Here is a 22,922-nt window from a genome sequence, read left to right on the forward strand (position 1 = left end):
AAATGAATTCATAATTTGACGATTAAAACTGAATGAATTTATAAATTTATATTATATATATTTCGCCGATTTACAATTTCAACCTCGATAACACTAAATTTTGGGGACCCATAGATCGCTGTTGGGACCCATAGATTTTTGAGCATGCGAGTCCCCGGCATCCATCACTTTTCACAGGTCAAATGAACACTGAAATACTGTCATGATTATTGACGCGAGGCACCTGAGTCTGCTCCTTTGGCGCCAACTGCCTCGGATGCTGATTGGCTGCTTGTCTCTTGTCTTCCTGTCACCCGTTGTGAGTCCGTCTGCAAACCTCAGCTCACGCTAGGCAAGCCTTTTCGACCCTGACTCTCTCCTGTCCAGATTCCTGTTTGTTTCACGACTCCGACCCCTTTTCTGAACTTGACTGTTTTTGCTCCCCGTCCCGGCCATCGATCTGTTTTTCCCTTCTCTCGACACTGTCTGAGTACCCTGCTCTCAACGATCTACGGATCCTGTATACTACCCTTTCCCTTCTTCCTAATAAATCCAAGAGAAATGCACGCAAGTGGGTCCTGTATTTGTTCTGTTCCTGACCAATACACAAACACTCACACCGTCAAACGCATCTCATTTCACACAACCAACAAAACCCTCCTCTCTTCAGATATGTGCAACAATAGAAGGATTATGGGATACAGTAGAAGATTTTCCACATAACCCTGATTGGAAAATGCCTTTCCTCACACGCATCGTAGACCCTAAAAAAAAAAAACCCCAAAGATGAGATTTTGTCATGAAAATTGTTAATTGATGCACATATTCTCTATAATCCACTCATACATTGGCATGCTATTTTCAATTGTGTATTTGTCGTGATTACCGATGTGATACACCTGTTCCCGCTCCTTTGGCGCCAACTGCCTCGGACTCTGATTGGCTCCCTGTCACTATTTAAATCCTCGTCTATCTGTCACCTGTTGTCAGTCCGTCCGCAAACCTCAGTTTACTCTAGGCAAGCTTTTTCGACCCTGGCTCACACCTGTGTTTGCTCCCATCTGTTCCCCGGCTTCGACCCGTTTTTTGATCCTGACCACATCTACTCTCCTCCCCTGGCTTTCGACTCGTTTCTGATCACGACCGCGTTTTTTGCTCTTCTGTTCCGGCTACTGACCCGTTTTTTCCGTTCCCGACACCGCCATCGCTCGCCGCGGAAGTCCCACTTCCGCATTCATAGTGACTTGATTCCCGTGACCAGCGATCACCGGATCCTGGGTGCAACCCTTTCCTTCCAATAAAACTGAGAGAAACGTAACACACGTGGGTCCTGTCTCCGTTCTGGTCTTGACAGTATTATGTGCTCAAAGTGGATGAAATTAAACCCTCTTGTATTTAGGAAGACAATATTTTTTCAGCCCACCCTTAAAAATCCACCATTTAATAATCATCTCCCCATGGAAAGATCAGGTGGGGTAATCGTCTTGAAATTTGAGATTGCACAGTAATTCCCTCCCCTGCTTTTGGTTTTTCATTCCCCCTCCCCCATGAGGATTACTTCTCGCTCATCACTCAGATCCACAGTATATAAATCCTGTTTGTCCTTTGACGAGGAGTAGGAGTATCACAAGAAATATTACACAACATCTGTTTCAAAGTATAAAGATTAGAAATCAGAATTATAAGCTCCTTCTTATGCACTCCAAATAGAGCAATCTATCTATCTATCTATCTATCTATCTATCTATCTATCTATCTATCTACCTTGGTCATATCCCTCAAGAGGGGTGACGGACAGCAAGACAAACACATACAAAAACAAAGAAAATAAAAAAGGGGAAAAAGTAGCAAAACACAAAAATTTGACCATGGCCAACCCAAATTCCCAAACACCCAAACATGTTAGGCACCTCGACACCTAAGTTGGTCATACTTTTGATGAAACGGGACACCAGAAAGAGGCCATGTCACTCGGGTCAGGGTGACACAACACACTCTTCTGTTCAGCAGGGCCCGACAGCTTTCACTGGTTTACCCCTGCCGCATCATAGGGGTGCCCCGTCGATCCCTTAGAACGCGTCTAAACATCCCAATATCCTTTCTTAACACATCTTTACTCATTTTTATCACCAACAACAGCTCTAGCTTCCACTTTATTTAGACCTCTTTCCTGCAGTGCACTCATGACACCGTCCATCCACGTCAATCGCGGCCTTCCTCTTGGTCTTCCATTTACTTCTGCTCTGTAGATCCTCTTCAACATTCGCTCCTCATCCATCCTCCAAACCAACCGAATACACCAGCTCGGTAGCCTAGATGGTAGGGTGCCCGCTCTGAGACTGGGAGGTTGCTGGTTCAAGCCTCGGCCTCGGCCGAGTCATACCTAAGACTTACAACATTGGTACTCATTGCCTCCCTGCTTGGCGCTCGGCATTAAGGGTTGGAATTGGGGGGTTTGGTCACCAAATTGGCTGCGCCCTGTCTGGCTGCGGCTGCATCGGCTCGCTACAGTTCACTGTAGGGGTCAGGTGTATCGACATTTCGTTCTGTGTGCATGGTTACAAAGAATGACAATAAAAGTAAATTCTATTCTATTCTATTCTTCTTCTACTCCAGTTCTGTCTCTCACAATTTCATTTCTCAATACCATACTCCTCAAACACTTCATCTCAAAAACATTCAATTTCCTTCTCAAATCTACGGTCAGGCTCCAAGCCTCTGCACCATACAACACAGTCGGCACAATCACACTCCCACACAGTCCCCTCTTAAGATCCATACTCATACTCGTGTTGCTCATCACTCTCCTCAGAGCACCCAAAACCTTGCTTCCTTGATTCACTCCGTGCAATACCTTGCACTCCATTCCACCAACTGCAGCCACATCACAACCCAAGTACCTAAAGCTTTCATCTTCTTCCAGCATCTGTCCATGCAACCTTATTTCTAACGCCATGCCCACTCCATCACGTGAACACTTCATCACCTTACTCTTCCCAACATTCACACATAGATTACGTCTATCACATACCCTTCCAAACTCCATTACCAACCTTCTCAATGTTTCCTCAGAATCAGCCACAAGCGCTGTGTCATCTGCAAATAACAACTGACTTACCTGCCAACTCGGTACCACTGTTATCCATTATCTCTACACCTCTGCCTAATACTCTTGCATTCACCTCTCTCACCACACCATCCATGTACACATGAAACAGCCATGTTGAAATCACACACCCCTGTCTCACACCAACACATAAAAGCGATATTTCGAGACAAATGATTTTTGTTTGTGGGCGCACTGGCCGATTGACAAATAAAATACAGAAATCCAGCATAGATGTAACAAATTCATGGCTGATTTTTCAAAGTGATGTTGAACAAAAAGAAGCTTTCATTTTCACCAGCTGCCTCAGAGTAGAAAAACTGTCAGGAACGGCATCAAGCTGATCCAATGTAAAATCACTGCTCAGTTTAAAACCCAAATTGGAGGTTGGCTCGAGATAAGACGCTATTGATCCAAAGTCAACGAGACGAGATGCACAAATTCCTCTTCATCCAGCTTTTGATTTCCTTCAATCAGGACAAAAGTGGCCTTATGCTTAAATCTGTTCTCATTCGCAGAGCATTCAAATGTAAAGCTGCGCTTTTTCATATGGATCTCTGTGGTTGGGAACACTTTGAAAAGAAAAAACTCTTCCAACTGACTCAGTCTAATTGACGTTGCCAATATCAAAAGACTGTCACGGTTGCCATGGCGCCCAATTGGCCCCGCCTATGTGGCGCCATCTGCGGATCGCTGACAGATTGGCTTTCCGTCTATTTAGCTCAGTGCTCTCACTCTTCCTTTGTCAGTCTGTCAACGAACCACTGCCCTGCAAGACGTGGGTTTTGACTCGGTCCTGTTTCCTGTTGGTATTTCCTGTCCGGTATTGTTCCCGTTTATTTTTTCCTGTTTAATATCATATTCCAGTTTTGTTCCCGTCTAATTTGTCCTGTTTGATTTCGATATCCTGTTTTGATATCAATCCTGTCTGTCCCATTGTTTAATATCGGTTTCCAGTTTCTTTCCTGTCTCGTTTGTCCTGTTTATTTTTGATATCCTGTTTTGATATCAATCCTGTCTGTCCATTCCTGTCCGGTATCGACCCCATCTGTCTGATATCTGCTCGGGCAATTGGTATCGATCTCGTCGGCCTCTGGCTCACTATCATTTCTCGCCAGACTGCTGTCTAACGTGCAAGACTCCGCATTACCCGTAAAATAAAAGGCTTGTGTGAGAAACATCACACATTTGGGTCCTGATCGTGTTCCGGTTCTTGACAAAGACTACATTTTAAGGAATTCATGTCATAAACTTTTTGAAAACGTGTCACGAAATCCGTAAGCGTGAACGACAGATTGATATTGCTTTCATATGTTTGCAATTCTGTGCCTTGAATTGTATTTGCTGTGCCTATTTGTGAATGTGCAAAATGTTGTGCATTTATAAAATGTGAGGATTGATTACAACATTTTGCAAGTGATTCTGCTACTAATACAGACGCTCCCCTATTTACGACCATTCGACTTATGAAAAACGTTAGATACGAAGATTTTTTTCGGGATTTCGAAAAATATCCGTATATTGCTTAGATTTTGTATTGTGTGCACATTTTTCCGAGTACAGGACAGCATTGTAGTTCTTTTTTCCACCGCTACCGGCGTGTGGCGCTGTGAGAGGTCACCCAGCATCCAACCCGAAGAAGAAATCCAGCTTTCTCTTCCTTTGACATTTTTAGTGTTTAATATCTCGTGCATCCATTCATTATGGTTGGTGTGTTGTGGAATGTGGATAATAACTAATGATAAGTATGTAGGCATCTGGTGAAGGTCGTGGGATGACGTTGTTGCCGGGGCAGGCGACCTTCACGAGATACCTTAACTTTATTCGGGAACACTTATAAAAGCAAATGTTGAACGTCTGGAACTTTGAACGTGTCCCGAATGCAATAAAGCGCGTTCCCTTTTCGCCATATCTCCTCTCTGCGTATATATTTTGGGGCGACGACGCCCAACGACGTTCTCTCCAAAAGGTGTAAAGTGTAAAGAAGAGGCAAAGCGTTTCTTTTGAAAGGAAAGTGGAATAAGAAAGCTTGATGCGGTTGAGAAAAAGGTTAGATCGCGGAGGAGGACCTCTTGACGCTCATCTTCCAAAAGTAAGTAACTTTATTTCTCTTTATAGAGCATATTATTTTATGAAATGTTTACTTTTTTTAGTACAAAACAATACAGGTTACTTATACAAGCCTTAAACATAGTTATAAAAACATTAAACACAAAATATAGCACTGAAGCCACTTACGCACAAACTCAACTTACAAATGATCGTCCGGACTCTATCTTGTTTGTAAGTAGGGCAGCGTTTGTATGTTTCTACAGGCTTTTTACCAACTGTTTGAAAAATATCACAAATTCTACTAGTACAATCCTACGAAACAGACCGACAGAAAATTTAAAAAAAATACCGTGGCTCTGATGACATTGAACCATATCGGTACTCTCAGTATGTACAAATAACTGTGCATGGGAATCCCATCTAAGTGTTCCAAACTTTTCCATATGCTTTGAATTCTGAGTTGTCTGTTTTGATTCATTTACTGTATTCTCTTTAATAACACAGACGACCGAAGCATCAACACCATGCATAGAGCGTGTACACAATTACGGCCCTCGTGTTACATAAAATACTGCATTTAGTCGTTAAATTATTAAACACAAACAAACCACACGCATGTGAATCTTATTAGCAAGCACTCTATCTCAAGCTACAACCAAGCAAAAAGGGACGGGACCTCACACATGAAAATGCATATGTGCTATGTGTTTGATCAGTCATTAAACACACGAGTCTTCAATTAAAACACAGGGTATGTTTAGAAAAACCTGGTGATTTTTTTTTGAATTTTCGATTTAACTCCTTTATAGTGTTTTATTGTCTTTACTACTTGTATTTTTTTTTAGGGGCGGCAGTAGCTCAGGAGGTAGAGCGCTCGTCTTGGGATCAAGGGATCACAGTTCGAATCCCGGCTCGTCCGTGTTACATGTCGAAGTGTCCTTGGGTAAGACACTGAACCCCTAATAGCCCCAATAAGCAGGTTAGCGTCTTACATGGCTGCAATGCAAGGCCGCTATTGGGAAATGTGAAGCACACTGTAAAGCGCTTTGGGAAGTCATTGACTTAAAAAGCGCTATATAAATGCAGATCATTTCATTTCGTTTCATATTTTACAAAGCTATACTAGTTCATTGTTTTTATGACCCAACAAAAAAACATTACTTATGTTTTAGTTTAGTTTATTTTTTTTTCAAATGAAACGTTTGCTTTATTCCGGTTTTGAAATCTTCGTTCGGTTTGGAAATTTCTGAATTTCGGTTCGTTTGGCAATTTGCATTCTCCGCAGCCAATCAGAAGAAGCCTGCATCGAATAACATCCTGCTTCCGGACTTTCCCGAGCCTTATAAGGTCGTGCATTTGCATATCATTTTCCAAAGTAGACGCACAGAGAACATAAGAAAAATGGAAACGTGGTTAGGAATAAAGCCAAAACCTCAGCCCCAGAAGAAAGATTTAAAAGAAGCTGACAAAATTGATGACGCTACAAAACGTAAACGTACATTAAAAGCATTGTGGAAAGAGGAGTTCACGTGGCTTGTAGCAGACGACGCAACGCAAACATTGTATGAATGAAGATGAGTAAATACAGGTACATACTGATGGCAGATGGAAAACAGCAAAGTCACATATATGCAAGGAGCACCAGGCTCCGCAATAGTCTAGTCCCCCTGGCCATTAGACTGTTAAATGGTCGATCTAACATATAGTTAACTTAAATCTAAACGGCTGCTAATCTGACTTTTTGCACTACTGGCAGTTTTTTTTATAGCTTGCCACTCCTTGCACATTGCTCTCTGCACTATTGTAATTACAGCGTTATTGTTACAGTGTTAATGTTACTGTGTACCTGACTTGTTAACCTGACTGCCCATTTTGCACATCTGGTTATCTACTCTTCTTGCACTATCGGCACTATGGTAAAATACTATACGTAGCCAAAATACAATACAACTTTATTTATATCTGTACATTCAAGGAAACTGTGGGGGTCAGATGCATCGACATTTCGTTCTGTATACACGTGTACTAGAATGACAATAAAGTAGATCTGAATCTGAATCTGAATCTGAATAATAAACTTAATTTTAAAGTGTCGTTCTGTTATATATTCTGATTATCAATCCTTAATACTTTGCAACAATTGTTTTTTTGTTTTCCTATTATTCGTCTTTTTGCGTTTCAAGTTGTGCAATTTTTCAGAGTTGTCTGCCCTGATGTCCGCTAACTTTTTGTCACGAGTTTCAGACACTGTTAGAGACATGCGATTTTATTTTGTCCGGTTTAAAAAATGACTTTAATGCCGAGTTGATGAGGAGGGTTTCAGGCTGATACATCTGCCTCTCACCTCTGTTGGTTTCCTGACTACTTGAGTCAGATAGAATCATAGGAGTCAGAAATATGTGTGAATGAAAATGTATACTTAAAAGCACAAATATATACATGCACGGACGAATGCAAAAAGGAGAAAAGTTGCTTCGAAAGATGATCTTGGTGTAGATACACTGAGCTCCTAGGTGGGGTTGTATATATAATTTAGAGTGATTGTCATGATTACCGTTGTGAATCACCTGTGCCTGATCCTTTGGCGCCAGCTTCCTCGGACTCTGATTGGTTCCCTGTTCCTATTTAAACCCAGTCCTGTCACTCGCCTGTTGTCAGTCCGTCTGCGAACCTGAGTGTATACTAAGTAAGCCTTTTTCGACCCTGACTCCCACCTGTCCCGTTTTTGCTCCCGTCTGTCTCCGGCTCCGACCCGTTTTGATTCTGACCACGTCTGCTCTCCCGTCCCGACTCACGACCCATTTTTGATCCCGACCACGTCTGCTCTCCATCCCGGCTTACGACCCGCTTCTGACCCCGACCACGTTTTTGCTCTCCTGTCCCGGCTATCGACTCGTTTTTCCGTCCTTGACACCGCCATCGCTCGCTACGGATCACAAACCGACTACGAAAGCGACTTGCTTCCCGCGCCTAGCGAACTCCAGATCGTGGGCGCATCCCTTCCTCTTTCCTTTCATAAAACTTGTGAGAAACGTAACGCAATTGTGTCTTGTTTCCGTTCTGGTCCTGTCAGTGATGCTATGTTATTTTCTTATTGCCATTTATTAGAATGCAAAAGCAAGCAAGTGCACTACAGTTTCTCAGTGACCACACTAGGCTACCAGTTATGAACTGGAGTCAGTCAGCTAACGAGTGGCTAGCCAGAGAAGCTAGCAAAAGCAAGTGAGAGGGAAAAAAATCTCAGCCTCCTGCTATACCTATGTAAGAAGATAGGGGCCTCTAGCCCTAAATGCTATATCAATGTAATATTATTTCTTTTAACATGATTACTTAGTTCAATGCACCAAATCCTGCGCACTGGCCCTTTAATGAGGAATAAACTTGTTTGGAGTAAACTGAACTTGTAACAAAATTAAAACTTCAACACTAACACAGTTGGTCAATGATGGGCGGCCATCTGAACACATCCGAGAAATTCTTAATCAAAGCCTTACAAATCTAAAAACTGGAAAGATTCCCTTATTTATGTTTGATTTGGATTAATAAAGTCATCAAGCAATAAAGAACAACTTGCGCCAAAACGGGTTGCCATGGCGCTCAATCGGCCCCGCCCATGTGGTGACAGCTGCGGCTTTCGATTCCACAATATGTTAACCCATTTTGTAACAATGACAATAAAGGTATATTCTATTCTATTCTCATTAACAGATTGGCTTTACATCCATTTAAACTCAGTGCTCTCATTTTCCCTTTGTCAGTCCGTCAACAAACCTCTTCCCCGCAAGATGTGGCTTTCGACTCGGTCCTGTCCCTGTTGGTATTTCCTGTACGATATTGTTCCCGTTTATTTTGTCCTGTTTAATATCGCTTTTCAGTTTAGTTTCCGTCTTTTTTTGTCCTGTTTATTATTCTTTCCAGTTTCCATCCCGTCTAGTTTCTCCTGTTTATTTTCGATATCCTGATTCGTTATCTATCTTGTCTGTCCCGTCCTGTCGACTCCATCCGTCCGGTATCACCTCGGGCAATTGGAATCGATCTCGTTGGTCTCTGGCTTCCTGTCTTTCCACACCAGACCGACTGCCTAACGTGCATGGCTCCCCACTTCCCGTAAAATAAAAGGCTTGTGTGAGAACGTCATGCGTTTGGGTCCTGATCCAATTCTGGTTCCTGGCACTTTCCATGAGTACATCTGGCACTGACATAATGTAGGGCCACAGTAATGTCATTGACTTTCCAAATATGGCGTATGCCAAGTTGAAGCGATACAGTAAGCCATTTGTTTTGAATCCATCCATCCATTATCTGCACCGCTTATCCTCAGTAGGGTCGCGGGGAAGCTGGAGCCCATCCCAGCTATCTTAGGGCAGTGGGCAGGGGACAGACAACTCACTTGCTCATTCACACCTAGGGACAATTTGAACCGGTCAATTAACCTAACATGCATGTTTTTGGAATGTGGGAAGAAACCAAAGTGCCCGGAGGAAACTCACGCAAGCACGGGGAGAACATGCAAACTCCACACAGGAAGGTTCGATCTCATGACCTCAGAACTGTGCGGCACACGCGCTAACCACTGCTCCGCCGTGCTGCCCTTGTTTGGAATCCTTTATATAGAAACTCATTAAATTACCTATGTTCACTGTTGAGACATTTTATGATGAAAACCCACACACTGAACAAACTGTAAACACCCGAAAAAGCCAGCCAAGAACCCAGAGAAACACGATTGGGTGAACAGTAAGGGTGTGCAGAGCTATGCATACATAACACCCTACCTTAAATACATCCATACCCTTCTGGTTTACAGTGTTTTGTGACATTTTTACAGAAGAACTCTGCTTGCACCTTGCTTCAAAATCATAATTTACCCCAAAAATGGCTGTCAAAATGAGCCTCAACCATCTTAGGTAACTACAAGAGAGGGACAAATTGTGTCTACAGGCTCTGAGATAATCCAAATATGTTGCTTTCATCGCTTTCTGAGTCAAAAATATTCCCGACCCCTGCGCTAAAGTCATTGAAGTCATTTCTCAAGGAAACCTAGCTTAACCTGCATCATAAGGTGTAAGTGCATTGGAGTGGAGTCCAAATCCTCTTAAAGTTACTTAACCCCTTTATTATTCTAGTGTGCTAGCACTACTCACACCACGGGTTACATCTGTTTTTATTCTACCCCCCTCCATCTTATTTTTATTCTGATCACTGAACAAACTGTAAACACCTGAAAAAGCCAGCCAAGAACCCAGAGAAAACACGATTGGGTGAACAGTAAGGGTGTGCAGAGCTATGCATACATAACACCCTACCTTAAATACATCCGTACCCTTCTGGTTTACATTATTTTGTGACATTTTTACAGAAGAACTCTGCTTGCACCTTGCTTCGAAATCATAATTTACCCCAAAAATGGCTGTCAAAATGAGCCTCAACCATCTTACGTAACTACAAGAGAGGGACAAATTGTGTCTACAGGCTCTGAGATAATCCAAATATGTTGCTTTCATCGCTTTTGGAGTCAAAAATGTTCCCGACCCCTGCGCTAAAGTCATTGAAGTCATTTCTCAAGGAAACCTAGCTTAACCTGCATCATAGGGTGTAAGTGCATTGGAGTGGAGTCCAAATCCTCTTAAAGTTACTTAACCCCTTTATTATTCTAGTGTGCTAGCACTACTCACACCACGGGTTACATCTGTTTTTATTCTACCCCCCTCCATCTTATTTTTATTCTGATCACTGAACAAACTGTAAACACCTGAAAAAGCCAGCCAAGAACCCAGAGAAAACACGATTGGGTGAACAGTAAGGGTGTGCAGAGCTATGCATACATAACACCCTACCTTAAATACATCCGTACCCTTCTGGTTTACATTATTTTGTGACATTTTTACAGAAGAACTCTGCTTGCACCTTGCTTCGAAATCATAATTTACCCCAAAAATGGCTGTCAAAATGAGCCTCAACCATCTTACGTAACTACAAGAGAGGGACAAATTGTGTCTACAGGCTCTGAGATAATCCAAATATGTTGCTTTCATCGCTTTTGGAGTCAAAAATGTTCCCGACCCCTGCGCTAAAGTCATTGAAGTCATTTCTCAAGGAAACCTAGCTTAACCTGCATCATAGGGTGTAAGTGCATTGGAGTGGAGTCCAAATCCTCTTAAAGTCACTTAACCCCTTTATTATTCTAGTGTGCTAGCACTACTCACACCACGGGTCACATCTGTTTTTTATTCTACCCCCCTCCATCTCATTTTTATCCTTATCATTCTTACCGTTTTGAGCCTTGGCGAGGGGCGGCATCAAGTTGCACAGAAGGACCAAGAGCAGCATCACTGCACCAGGACACATCCCGTCGTGGTCTCGTTCAAAAAAATACAAAGGGAGGGTGAGGGACGGGGAAGAAATGATCTTGTGTCGTGCACAAGCTCGGCTAATGATGATAATAATAATGATGATGGCAGCGGTGATAGCGGTGGAGGTGAAGGGACACGCGCAGCATGGCAGCAGATTCCTCGATTTGGCAGAAATGGAAGAAAAAAACCAGGGCGCGATGGGTGATGTAGAAGCCGGCGGCTCTCAGGGATGCCGACGTGCGGCCATCGGCGGCGAAGAAAGCCTCGTCGGATTGCAGAGGAGGATGGATCCGGAGGGGAGGAGGGTGTCACAGAGATTGTCCACGGTGGAGTTGGGAAGATTCAAAGATGCGCGAGCTGATGCGCATCGGGCTCTCAAAGGACGCGTAATTACGCACGCATAGCGACGATGAAAATATCCGACCCTCGACCGGTTTCTTGTTTTGTTTCTTGCGGGAGCTGCGACCTCTTCCCTCTATTCCTCCATCATCATTTCATCATGATGTATTTTGGAGGAAGTGCGCGCTGGCGACCACGTGACTTCCTCTACTTAAGGCCCCACTCTCGCTCGTGCAATATTAATGCTGCAATTCGCTCCACAGACATGGCGATGGCCTTCACCTTAGACGAGAGGCTTCCCAGTCCACTGCCCTAACAATTAGTGGGCGAAAAGGCAAGGGGAAATTATATATATGTATATATATATATATATATATATATATATATATATATACTGTATATACACGACCATATCCCCTTGGAAAGTTCAACATGGCTCCTTTTAATCCCATTTCGTCTGCCCTCATTATTAAGGATGCTCCGTTGCAAGGGCGACCTCATGCGGACAGTAATGTGCACTGAAATGTTGTACGTTGACTATTTTTTTTTTTTTTTTGCACTATGTTGACTATTTTTGCACCAAATGCATATTGCACAAACCCTTACGATACCAACTGTATGTAACATCCTACATGCCGTCATTTCTTGTGTAAATATTGTGTAAATTATAACTATAACCTTGTTTTATAACCTTATCTTCTCTGTTCCTTATCTTCTTGGTTTCTTTACCTCACTGTGAACGTTTGAAACTGGAGTGTCATGCCCAATTTCGTTGTCACAATATGTTAACCCATTTTGTAACAATGACAATAAAGGTCTATTCTATTCTAAATTCCTGCGAGAAAACTGGTCACTGAAAACTATGTCTGGAAGAAAGACCGATGGATGGGCAGGGTTGTGAGGTTTATTTTAGAATGTTAATCCGATACTGTTATAGTACACCTGTTGAAAAATGTATCTGAATACCATGACATTTAAGTAATGTAACTTGATTAATTTTGGATTACTCCAATATCAATATCGAATAAAAGACTAAATGAACTCAATATGAATACAATGACAACATTTTGTTTAAGAAAAAAGGACACATGTAAAAAGTAGAAAAAAACAATTCATGTCTTTCTTTGTATTTCAACAAAAAAGTGCTCTCATTTAACCACGTAGTAGTGTATTTGTCATGATAACTGATGTGATTACGATCCCTATCAGTATTTGTACTCAGTCCAGTCTGTCCCCTTTTGTCAGTCCGTCTGCAGATCTCAGTTAACACTAGGCAAGCCTTACAAAAAAACACAGAACTTCAATAAAAATGCAACTTCAGAAATAATACCAAAAAAACAGAACTTCAATGAAATTACGACTTCAGAAATACTCCCAAAAAACAAAACAAAAACTACAGTAATACTTCAAAACTAAATAACAAATGAAGTATTTAAAAGAGGGATCCATACTATTTTGCTCTAACCAATTTGACGAAACTAATGTACAGTGGGACCTCGCTACTTCGCGGTTCCACGATCGCGGGTTCAGAGCTTCGCGGGTCTAAAAAATAACAATAATAAAATAAAATAATTTAAAAAAATGAATAAAAATTACAAAAATATATATATATTTTTTTTCTTAAGCTTTTTTGAAGGGGCGTCGCTACTTTGTGGTTCCACGTTCGCGGGTACAGAGCTTCGCAGGTCCAAAAAATAATAATTAAAAAAAAAAATGTAAAAACGTTTTTTTTTGGAGCATTTTTGAAGGGGCGTCGCTACTTCGCGGATTTTCACTTTTCGCGGGTGGTTTTGGGTCCCATTAACCGCGATAACCGGTGGATTACTGTATTCCAAAGGAAGTATAACATGTCAAATGCGGCCCCCAACTCAAATTAGTTGCCCACCCTGGAGTAGAACATGGAATAAGTTCTAGTATGTATGCAAATGATCAAAAGTCTTAATTTTTTTCAAAAGCTGACCATGCGCCTTATAATACAGTGCGCCTTATATATGGCTCAATGGTGTGTCACAAAGTCTACTAATGCAACAGCCGGCGACTAGATTTTCCCCCGAACGTGAAGTAGTCTGCGGTTTATGATGGATTTATATACCGGCGTTTCATTGGCTAACCAATGTGTCAATCATCATTTGAATCGATCACTATTGGCTAAAGTTATTCAGAGGTAAAGGGGGCGGATCCTTTTTTATCATTTACGGGCTTGCATAGCCTAAAGGGACAAAACAAAGCCTGCAATTGGCCGAAAAAGATGAATGTGAATAGCAAGTTTGGTTGGTTGTCTACGGCATAGGGAAAACATTTTTTACTATTTTGTATTTGTAAATATTATACTCTCCTGGATTTACTACACTCACGGATGTAAGAGGACCATGGTTGCACATTATTATTGAACACAACGACTTCGGTGAGCTACTCGGGCTATATATTTTCCCAGTATCTTGTTTCAGAGTGATATCGATGTTTCTGTGATGGGTCTTTTGTTAAATTAAATTAAACTCAATTCCAAATGTTTATTGTCATATGCACAGTAAAGTTGCGAGCGAAAAAGAAAATAGAAACTAAGGAATGGTTGGCATTTCTTGAATCCCAAGACTTTAACCTTCCGAATGATATTTGGAACGATGCATTTGAGTGACATCGTACGGACACCGCATCCGCACGTGTCTGCGACACGTATTTGCTTCTTTGCAAGCTTTCGGAATGTTAAGGGGGTAATAAGTTGGACTGAACTATTTGACTGTTTTGTCCTCGTTCCCATTGTAGCGCCTTGTATCCGGTGCGCCTTATCTATGGAAGATATAGGACCAAAAACTATTTTTTGGGGGTGCGCCCTATAATCCGGTGCACCCTATAGTGCGAAAAATACGGTAGTTCTCAGTATAATAGGATGGTGACACGATGTGTAGCAGATTTATTCAGTTAAAAAAAAAGTGGGGAGCCAGTTGCAATTACCTTAAAATCCCAAAAGAGGGCGGTAAACTGTAACTTGATCAAATAAATAGCAGTCTCATAATCTCACTTTTCTGTCTTTTTCATTGATTTGACGATGGGACCAGGGTTGGGTAGGGTTACTTTAAATGGATTACTTTCAATTACTTTTGGATTACTCCAATACCAAATATGCTAATAAAAGACAAAAGAAACTAAATATGAATAAAATGATGACTCACAACACGTGGTAAGCTTTCTCTCCTGGCTTTGATCTCCGGCAAAACTAACATAAAATGCGACAGAAACCAAATGAAAATAAATCCAAACAGCTTGCCGACATCATTTTTGCCGTTCCATGTATTCCGTTACTCCCCGAGCCTGCACTAAATTGAGTCATTTTATTCGTATTTAGTTTCTTTTGTCTTTTATTAGCATATTTGGTATTGGAGTAATCCAAAAGTCATTGAAAGTAATCCAGTTAAAGTAACCCTACCCAACCCTGGATGGTACTGAGTCGGGACAATAACGCACCCATTGATTGAAACACCACAACAACTGAGTTTATTGAAATGTATATCAAGATACTGCATTTGTGCATCCAAGTAGCAAGAAAAAGTACTTCTTCAACAGAAAGCTCAGAAAACATTTAATTTGTATCCTTGGCGTTTACTTTTTCATTGTCTGAAGATGAAAAATACAAATACAGTCAATAAGATGCAACAATCACGACATTTGTTTACCCGAAAACCTACAAAGTTAAGTTACTCTGAGTTCATATCCATGCATTGAACTGAACCTGATAATGAAGTAAATAAACAATAGTGTGATTGTAAATGTGTTCAGTATAGTAACAAGTGAAGTAGTAGTAACCAGCGATGTAAACAGTCTTGACCTCCATCCATCCATTATCTGCACCGCTTATCCTCAGTAGGGTCGCGGGGGTGCAAGAGCCCATCCCAGCTGTGGGCAGGGGACACCCTGAACTGGTTGCCAGCCAGTCGCAGGGCACACAGGGACAGACAACTCACTCGCTCATTTACACCTAGGGACAATTTGGCCCGGCCAATGAACCTGACATGCATGTCTTTGGAATGTGGGAGGAAACCGGAGTACCCGGAGGAAACCCACGCAAGCACGGGGAGAACATGCAAACTTCACACAGGGGGTTCGAACCCACGAAGTCAGAACTGTGCCGCACACGCGCTAACCACTGCCCTGCCGTGCTGTCCCAGTCTTGACCTGATGTGTCAAATTCATTTTATTTCAGAGGTCATTTTCACCCCTTATTGAGAAGAAGGGGTCCGAACCAAAAAATCTGCAACCTCGTTAGAAATAAATGACATTTACTTCTTCATTATAATTTTGTCAAAACAGACGGTAGACCCAAACGCGTAACGTTTTCACACCGAGCTTTATTTACAGGCAGTCATACGCAGGAACACTAACGCCAGCGGTTCGGCGATCGCTGGGCAGAAGAAGCGAGGCAGAGAAGTCAGGGGCAGACGAGCAGGATACCGGACAAGACGTGACAGACGGGATACAGGATGACGGGGCTTGGATCAGGGATCGGTACAGGATACGGGACAGATGGGATAGATAAAGAGCAGGATGCCGGGCAGGATGGGACATTTTTACCGGGCAGGGGGTACAGGATGACGGTGCTTGGATCAGGGATGGATACAGGATACGGGACAGACGGGATCAATACCTGCTACAGGATACAGGATTCGATCTGCAACCTCAGTGGAAAAGTTTAAATCTAAGCTGAAAACACACTTCTACTCTGCAGCATATTAATAACCTACATTTTATGTTGACAATATCAGGGGATGGTGTCTTAATAGTCTGTAATAATAGTTTGCAATAGTCTTTGATCTGTACAGCCCTTTGAGACTGTTTGTGGTTAAAGGCTATACAAATACACATGACTTTACTTGACTTGAAAGACAGTATCGATACCAGATACAGGATACAGGTTGACGGGGCTGGGATCAGGGATTGATACAGGGTACAGGATAGGGGACAGACAGGATCGATAAAGAGCAGGATACAGGACGGGACAGACGGGATCGATACCCGATACAGGATGACGGGGGGCTTGGATCAGGGATCGATACAAAATACAGGATATGGGACAGATGGGATCGATAACGAGCAGGATACCGGACAGGACAGATGGGATCGATACCAGATACAGAATACAGGATGACGGGGCGTGGATCAGGGATTGATACAGGATACCGGACAGACGGGATCGATACAGGGATACAGGATAGTTCAGGAAAAGAACGTGAGCCAGAGTCAAAATGCTTGCCTTACAAGTGCAGAGGTTTGTTGACGGACTGACAAGGAGTGAATGAGAGCACTGAGTTTAAACAGGAGGGGAACCAATCAGGCAACCAGCAGCAGCTGGCGCCAAACGAGCGGGCACAGGTGAGGGCAATGGGCAATGATGACAAATTTCATCGTAAAATAATCACAAATACATCGTTCAATGCACCTTCCAGGGCCAAAACTAGCAACAAGTATTTGTTTTGTAGAAAGCATCTTTTGTCCTCGTGTCCCAGGTTTGTCCCCTAGCGGGTCAAAATTTGTCCATTGGGCCTTTCATTTGACTCCCCCTGGCCTCAAATCAGTGGAAAGTGACACGTGTGTAAATATCACATAGGATGAGATTCAACTAGATTAGAAAATGTAAATGACACTTTCAACATTTTACCAATAATTACGGAATAACCTAATCCAATGTAAAGCAAAGTACATACAGGGTACTACTATGACTAGTTTTGTGAATTTTGCCACTGTTACATCAGATATTATAGTTCTAGGTCGATATATCTTCAGCGTTCGTACGGGTGCTTGAAATCCTTGAAAAGGCTCGAATTTTAACGGTGGATATTCAAGGTTTTAAAAGTGCTTAAGGCTTTGTGTGAATTTCTTGTATATGCTTGAAATTGTCGGGATGTTTCTCGGCAGTCTGAGTCACTAGACCAGTGATTTCCAACCACTGTGCCGTGGCACACTATTGTGTCGTGAGAGATCGTCAGGTGTGCCGATGTCACAATTAAACATTTTATAAAACATTTATGAATCAAATTCTGCAAATATCATGTCATTGTCAAGTGTCTGTGCTGTAAAAACTGGGGGCATTATTAATTATATTGTAATTAAACATACTGTTCAGTGTCATTTTATAACATTTTGGTTAGTGGTGTGCTGCAAAATGTGGAATGTAAAAAACATGCCCTGGCTCAAAAAACGTTGAAAAACACTGCGATAGACCACTCGTTAAATGATGAAAAGTAAAACAAGTGTGCTTAAAAATGACGCTGACACGCCTTAGTAAACACACAAGTTAAACTTAAGAAGAATTGACTTTCCTTTCTCTACAGTCTGTCGTCATCGAGTGTTGTTATTAGGAAGGACAAGAAAATTTGATAGAACATAGGCCAAACAGAGACGAAAACAAACACTAACTCAGTTTTATTTTCTATGTCTCATTTAGTGACTGTAGTCGCTGGTTAAATATTTTGTTTATGATTCATCAAATGTTCTTTTTCTTTTTCCTCCATTTAGCACTCAGGGACCTCAAACAACAGGACTATGGATTGGATTTTTTCTTTAAATGATACTGGAGAAATTAGAAAATTTTTGAAAGTCCTTAATAAGTACAGTATTTTCCGCACTATAAGGCGCACCTAAAAGCCTTTATTTTTTTCAAAAGCTGACCATGCGCCTTATAATACAGTGCGCCTTATATATGGATCAATATTAAGTCGCAAAGTCTTGCAACTAAAGCAAGCAGCCGCCGACTAGATTTAAATATCATTCGGAAGGTTAAAGTCTTGGGATTCAAGAAATGCCAACCATTCCTTAGTTTCTATTTTCTTTTTCGCTCGAACTTTACTGTGCATATGACAATAAACACTTGGAATTGAGTTGAATTCACTCAACTCATCACAGCAACATCAAGATCGTTCTAAAACATGATACCGGGAAAATATAAAGCCGCATAACTCACCTAAGTTCTCACGTTCAATAATGATACGCAATCATGGTCTTCTTACAACCGTGAGTGAAGTAAATCCAGGAGAGTAGAATATTTACAAATACAGACTAATGAAACATGTTTCTTTATGGCGTACTTTAGCAAGCTTGCTACGCCATTGCTAAACTCGGCCGATTGCAGGGTTTGTTTTGGCCATCTAGCCATTTCGAGGCTCCGAATAACTTCAGCCAATAGTGATCGATTCAAATGATGATTGACACATTGGTTAGCCAATGAAACGCCGGTATATAAATCCCAGCATACACCGCGGACTACTCCACGTTCGGGGTAAAATCGAGTCGGCGGCTGTTGAGTAAGTTGCGAGACCTTGCGAATTTAATATTGAGCCATATATAAGGCGCACTGTGTTATAAGGCGCATGGTCAGCTTTTGAAAAAAAATAAGACTTTTCGGTGCGCCTTATAGTGCGGAAAGTACGGTACTATTGGCTAAAGTTATTCGGAGGTAAAGGGGGCGGATCCTTTTTATCATTTACAGGCTCGCATAGGCTAAAGGGGCGAAACAAAGCCTGCAATTGGCCGAAAAAGATGAATGTGAATCACACGTTGGGTTGCACTACGGCATAAAGAAAACATTTTTTACTATTCTGTATTTGTAAATATTTTACTCTCCTGGATTTACTACACTCACGGTTGTAAGAAGACCATGGTTACGTATCATTATTGAACGTGATGACTGCAAGAGAACTTAGGTGAGCTACACGGCTTTATATTTTCCCAGTATCTTGTTTTAGAACGATCTTGATGTTTCTGTGACGAGTCTATTTTTAAACTATATTCAATTCAAAGTGTTTATTGTCATATGCACAGTAAAGAACCCAGTTTCCCTGCACAATAAAATTCTTACTTTGCTGTCCACACAGTTGCCAGCAAAAAATAAAATGGAAACTAAGAAATGTTTGTTTGGTGACATGGTACGGACACCGCATCCGCACGTGTCTACGACACGTATTTGCTTCTTTGCAAGCTTTCGGAATGTTAAGGGGGTAATAAGTTGGACTGAACTATCCGACTGTTTTGTCGACGCTCCCATTGTAGCGCCTTATAATCCGGTGCGCCTTATGTATGGAAAATATCGGACAAAAGACTATTCTTTGGGGGTGCGCCCTATAACCCGGTGCGCCTTATAGTGCGGAAAATACGGTCCTTGAGTTAGGTACGAACCCTATATTTTGTAGGGTCATTTCAGGTTAATCACTAATCATGTTTCCTTTTCCTTTTAAGGCAAAATTTTGAGCAAATACAGCGAATAAAAGTGCCGAACGTAAAAAGAATGAGCAGCAGGACAGCAAATAAGCAGAAAAACACATCCACTGAGTAATAGGCGTACCAGGGCATCTTGTAAGATTCTGTCCTCAGGTGAGCTGCCCCCTTGTGCCTCATTACAAACTCTATCCAGAAGAGGGCGTTGTCAAGCGGAGGAATGGGCTGATCCCGGTGCAAACTGGACAACTTCTGCATGTTGATCCTAAAAGACGGCTCGGAGAGGACTTCCTGAAGGCCTTGAAAAAATGTATTTTGATCCATTGTGAAAATATCAATGACTTTTCCTGCTCCTCTCACTGCAATTCTGAGAAGATTGTCCCGCTGATCAAAAATGAGCGGTAGTCCAAGGATTGGGACTCCGTGATAGATTGCTTCCTGGACGCCATTTGTCCCGCCATGAGCCACAAAGAGTTTAGTCTTGGGATGTCCGAGAAGATCGTTCTGCGGCATCCAGTCAACCAAGAGAGTGTTGTTGCCCAGGGTAGATGGTTTGGAACCTTTATATCTCCAGATTACCTTCTGGGGGAGATTGGCGAAAGCTGCTGCGATTCCGTCAGCTAGATCGCTCGGTAGTACACCGATTAGAGTCCCCAGGGACATGATGATGACGCCGTGCTCCCCAGAACTCTGGACAAAATCCTCCAAGTGGTCTGGTAAAGGTTTGGCAGGTTTACACTGGAAACCTGCCATGTAAATGACGTTGGGCATGGTTGGACGAGGAAACTCAAAGACAAAGTCCACTCTCATGAGCCACAGGTCTGCTGCTTGGAACAACGAGCGGTAGTTTTCATCTGGGCTCAGATACTTTTTAATCAGGCCTTCATAATGCGGTGTTATATACGTTGAGATTTGGTATTCGCTAAAGAAAATCACCAAGATGTTCAGAACTCTTTCAAAAAAGCTCATCTTATCAGAAAACTCCGTTCCCGTCAATGGTACGTATGACAGGGGGCTTGGCGCAATGGTCAAGTGGCCTTCGCCGTGGCTCGTCCATCTCACGTTGAAAACCAGAGGGAGTTTCAGGTAGTGGCCGAGGATAACCCCGACCGGAATACCAGGGTCCGTCAGAACAAGGTCGTATTTGGTGCTCCGTAGAGACTCCACCAAGGTTTTATTCTCAAAAATCCACTCCACCAGTTTGCCCGTTTTTTCATGCATCTGTGAAGCTTTCTCACTTTGCTCCATCTGTAGTTTGAAGTGAGTCCAGACCGAGGACTTGCCCTCCCGCTGGATCTGCAGCAACTGCTTCACGAACTTCACAAGGAAATCTTTGCTGAAGCCCGACTCCACGTCAAGCGTTATGGAGTTATAGAACGGAGATTTGTTGCTGATGTACCAGCTGTCGTCCGTCCGGACCACGTCCACCCGATGGCCTCTGGTGTGCAGTCCCTCGATGATGACTTTCATGTTCACCCAGTGGCTGCCGTCCAGAGGGAAAACCAGCACCTTGCCGCCGTTTGCTGAGGTCACACATAGAGTGGAAAACAAGAGACAGACCCAGGACCGCAACATCTTCACTCTACGGTTAGAAGAAGACTTAAGGTATTACAGGACTCTTTAGAGATTTTAAATAAGATAATAAGACATGGACCTATGTAGGTAAGTTAATTTGGCTTAGCTAAGATAAACTTCTTGACTTTGATCTAATTGATCTACATCAGGGGTCTCCAAACGTTTTCAAACTGAGAGATACTTTTTGTTACTAATTAGAACAAAGGGCACCCAGTTTGAATGGCATTTCTAAACTAAGAAAAAAAAAACATGTGATTACTATGTTAATACCAGGTTAAATATTGAAAATATGGTTTAATAGACTCAGTCAACCACTAAAAAAATAATTTTACCAGAAAATCGTAATGACCCAGCACTGTCACGATTACTGATGTGACTCAGCTCTGCCTGCTCATTTGGCACCAACTTCCACCGGGTTTTGATTGGCTCCCTGTCACTTTTTGAACTCAGTCCTGTCAATCCCCTGTTGTCAGACTGTCTGCGAACCTCAGTGTATACTAGGCAAGCTTTTTTCAACCCTGACTCCCACCTGTCCCGTTTTTGCTCCCGTCTGTCTCCGGTTACGACCCGTTTTGATCCTGATCACGTCTGCTCTCCCGTCCCGGCTTGCGACCCGTTTTTGATCCCGACCACATCTGGTCTCCCGTCACGGCTTACAACCCATTTCTGACCCCGACCACGTTTTTGCTCTCCTACTATCAACCTGTTTTTCTGTCCTTGACACTGCCATCGCTCGCTACGGAAGATCCAGTTCCGTGTTCGGAACACAATCAGAGTACGAGAGCGACTTGATTCCCGCGCCTAGCGAACACCGGATTGTGGGCGCAGCCCTTCCTCTTTTCTTTAATAAAACTTGTGAGAAATGCAACACAATTGGGTCCTGTTTCCACGAGTTTGCTATTTTCAGAACAAGTCCGCGGGCCCCTTAGCTGTCTTTAGAGGGCACCCTGGTGCTGGCTTGCACCACTTTGGAGACCCCTGATGTACATAAACTGATATTCACAAATATTTATCGGGTAAAGTCACATTTTTTTCCGTTTGAAAAACATCACTAAACTGTAGCCCTCGTCTAAATCCACTCAAATATTGACTTAGTAACAATTGCAAGGTTCACAAATGAAAAAAAAATAAACCGAACACATGCTGATTAGATTATCCGATCAACAAGTGGGGAAAAACTACAATGAATTGAACAGATCAATAAATTTTATGTAATAAGGTAACTAAACTATTATTTTTACAATGACAAGGGATGGCACGATGGCTGACAAATTAAAAATGTCAGGACCAGAATGGAAACAGGACCCAATTGCATT

The 22,922-nt window shown here is 42.3% G+C and overlaps 2 protein-coding genes and 1 pseudogene across 3 annotated transcripts in view; all 3 read right to left on the reverse strand.

The window, feature by feature from the left end:
• Positions 1 to 12,047, reverse strand: part of nptnb (neuroplastin b) — a 67,573-nt gene extending 55,526 nt beyond the window's left edge. Inside the window, exon 1 of the mRNA XM_088333477.1 lies at positions 11,410 to 12,047. Coding sequence (XP_088189603.1) covers positions 11,410 to 11,485 — 76 coding nt within the window. The 5' untranslated portion in view covers positions 11,486 to 12,047. The remainder of the gene's footprint in view (positions 1 to 11,409) is intronic.
• LOC148366673 (UDP-glucuronosyltransferase 2C1 pseudogene) overlaps positions 1 to 22,922 on the reverse strand; it is a 457,271-nt pseudogene that overhangs the window by 420,008 nt on the left and 14,341 nt on the right. The window lies entirely within an intron of this gene.
• Positions 20,026 to 21,606, reverse strand: LOC148366685 (UDP-glucuronosyltransferase 2B31-like). The gene has a single exon (XM_088333126.1). It carries the CDS (start codon positions 21,604 to 21,606, stop codon positions 20,026 to 20,028), a length of 1,581 nt encoding a protein of 526 aa, XP_088189252.1.

The sequence above is a fragment of the Urocampus carinirostris genome, chromosome 4 (genome assembly GCF_059441175.1).
Source record: "Urocampus carinirostris isolate Australia breed hairy pipefish chromosome 4, RoL_Ucar_1.0, whole genome shotgun sequence".
Classification (NCBI taxonomy): domain Eukaryota; kingdom Metazoa; phylum Chordata; class Actinopteri; order Syngnathiformes; family Syngnathidae; genus Urocampus; species Urocampus carinirostris.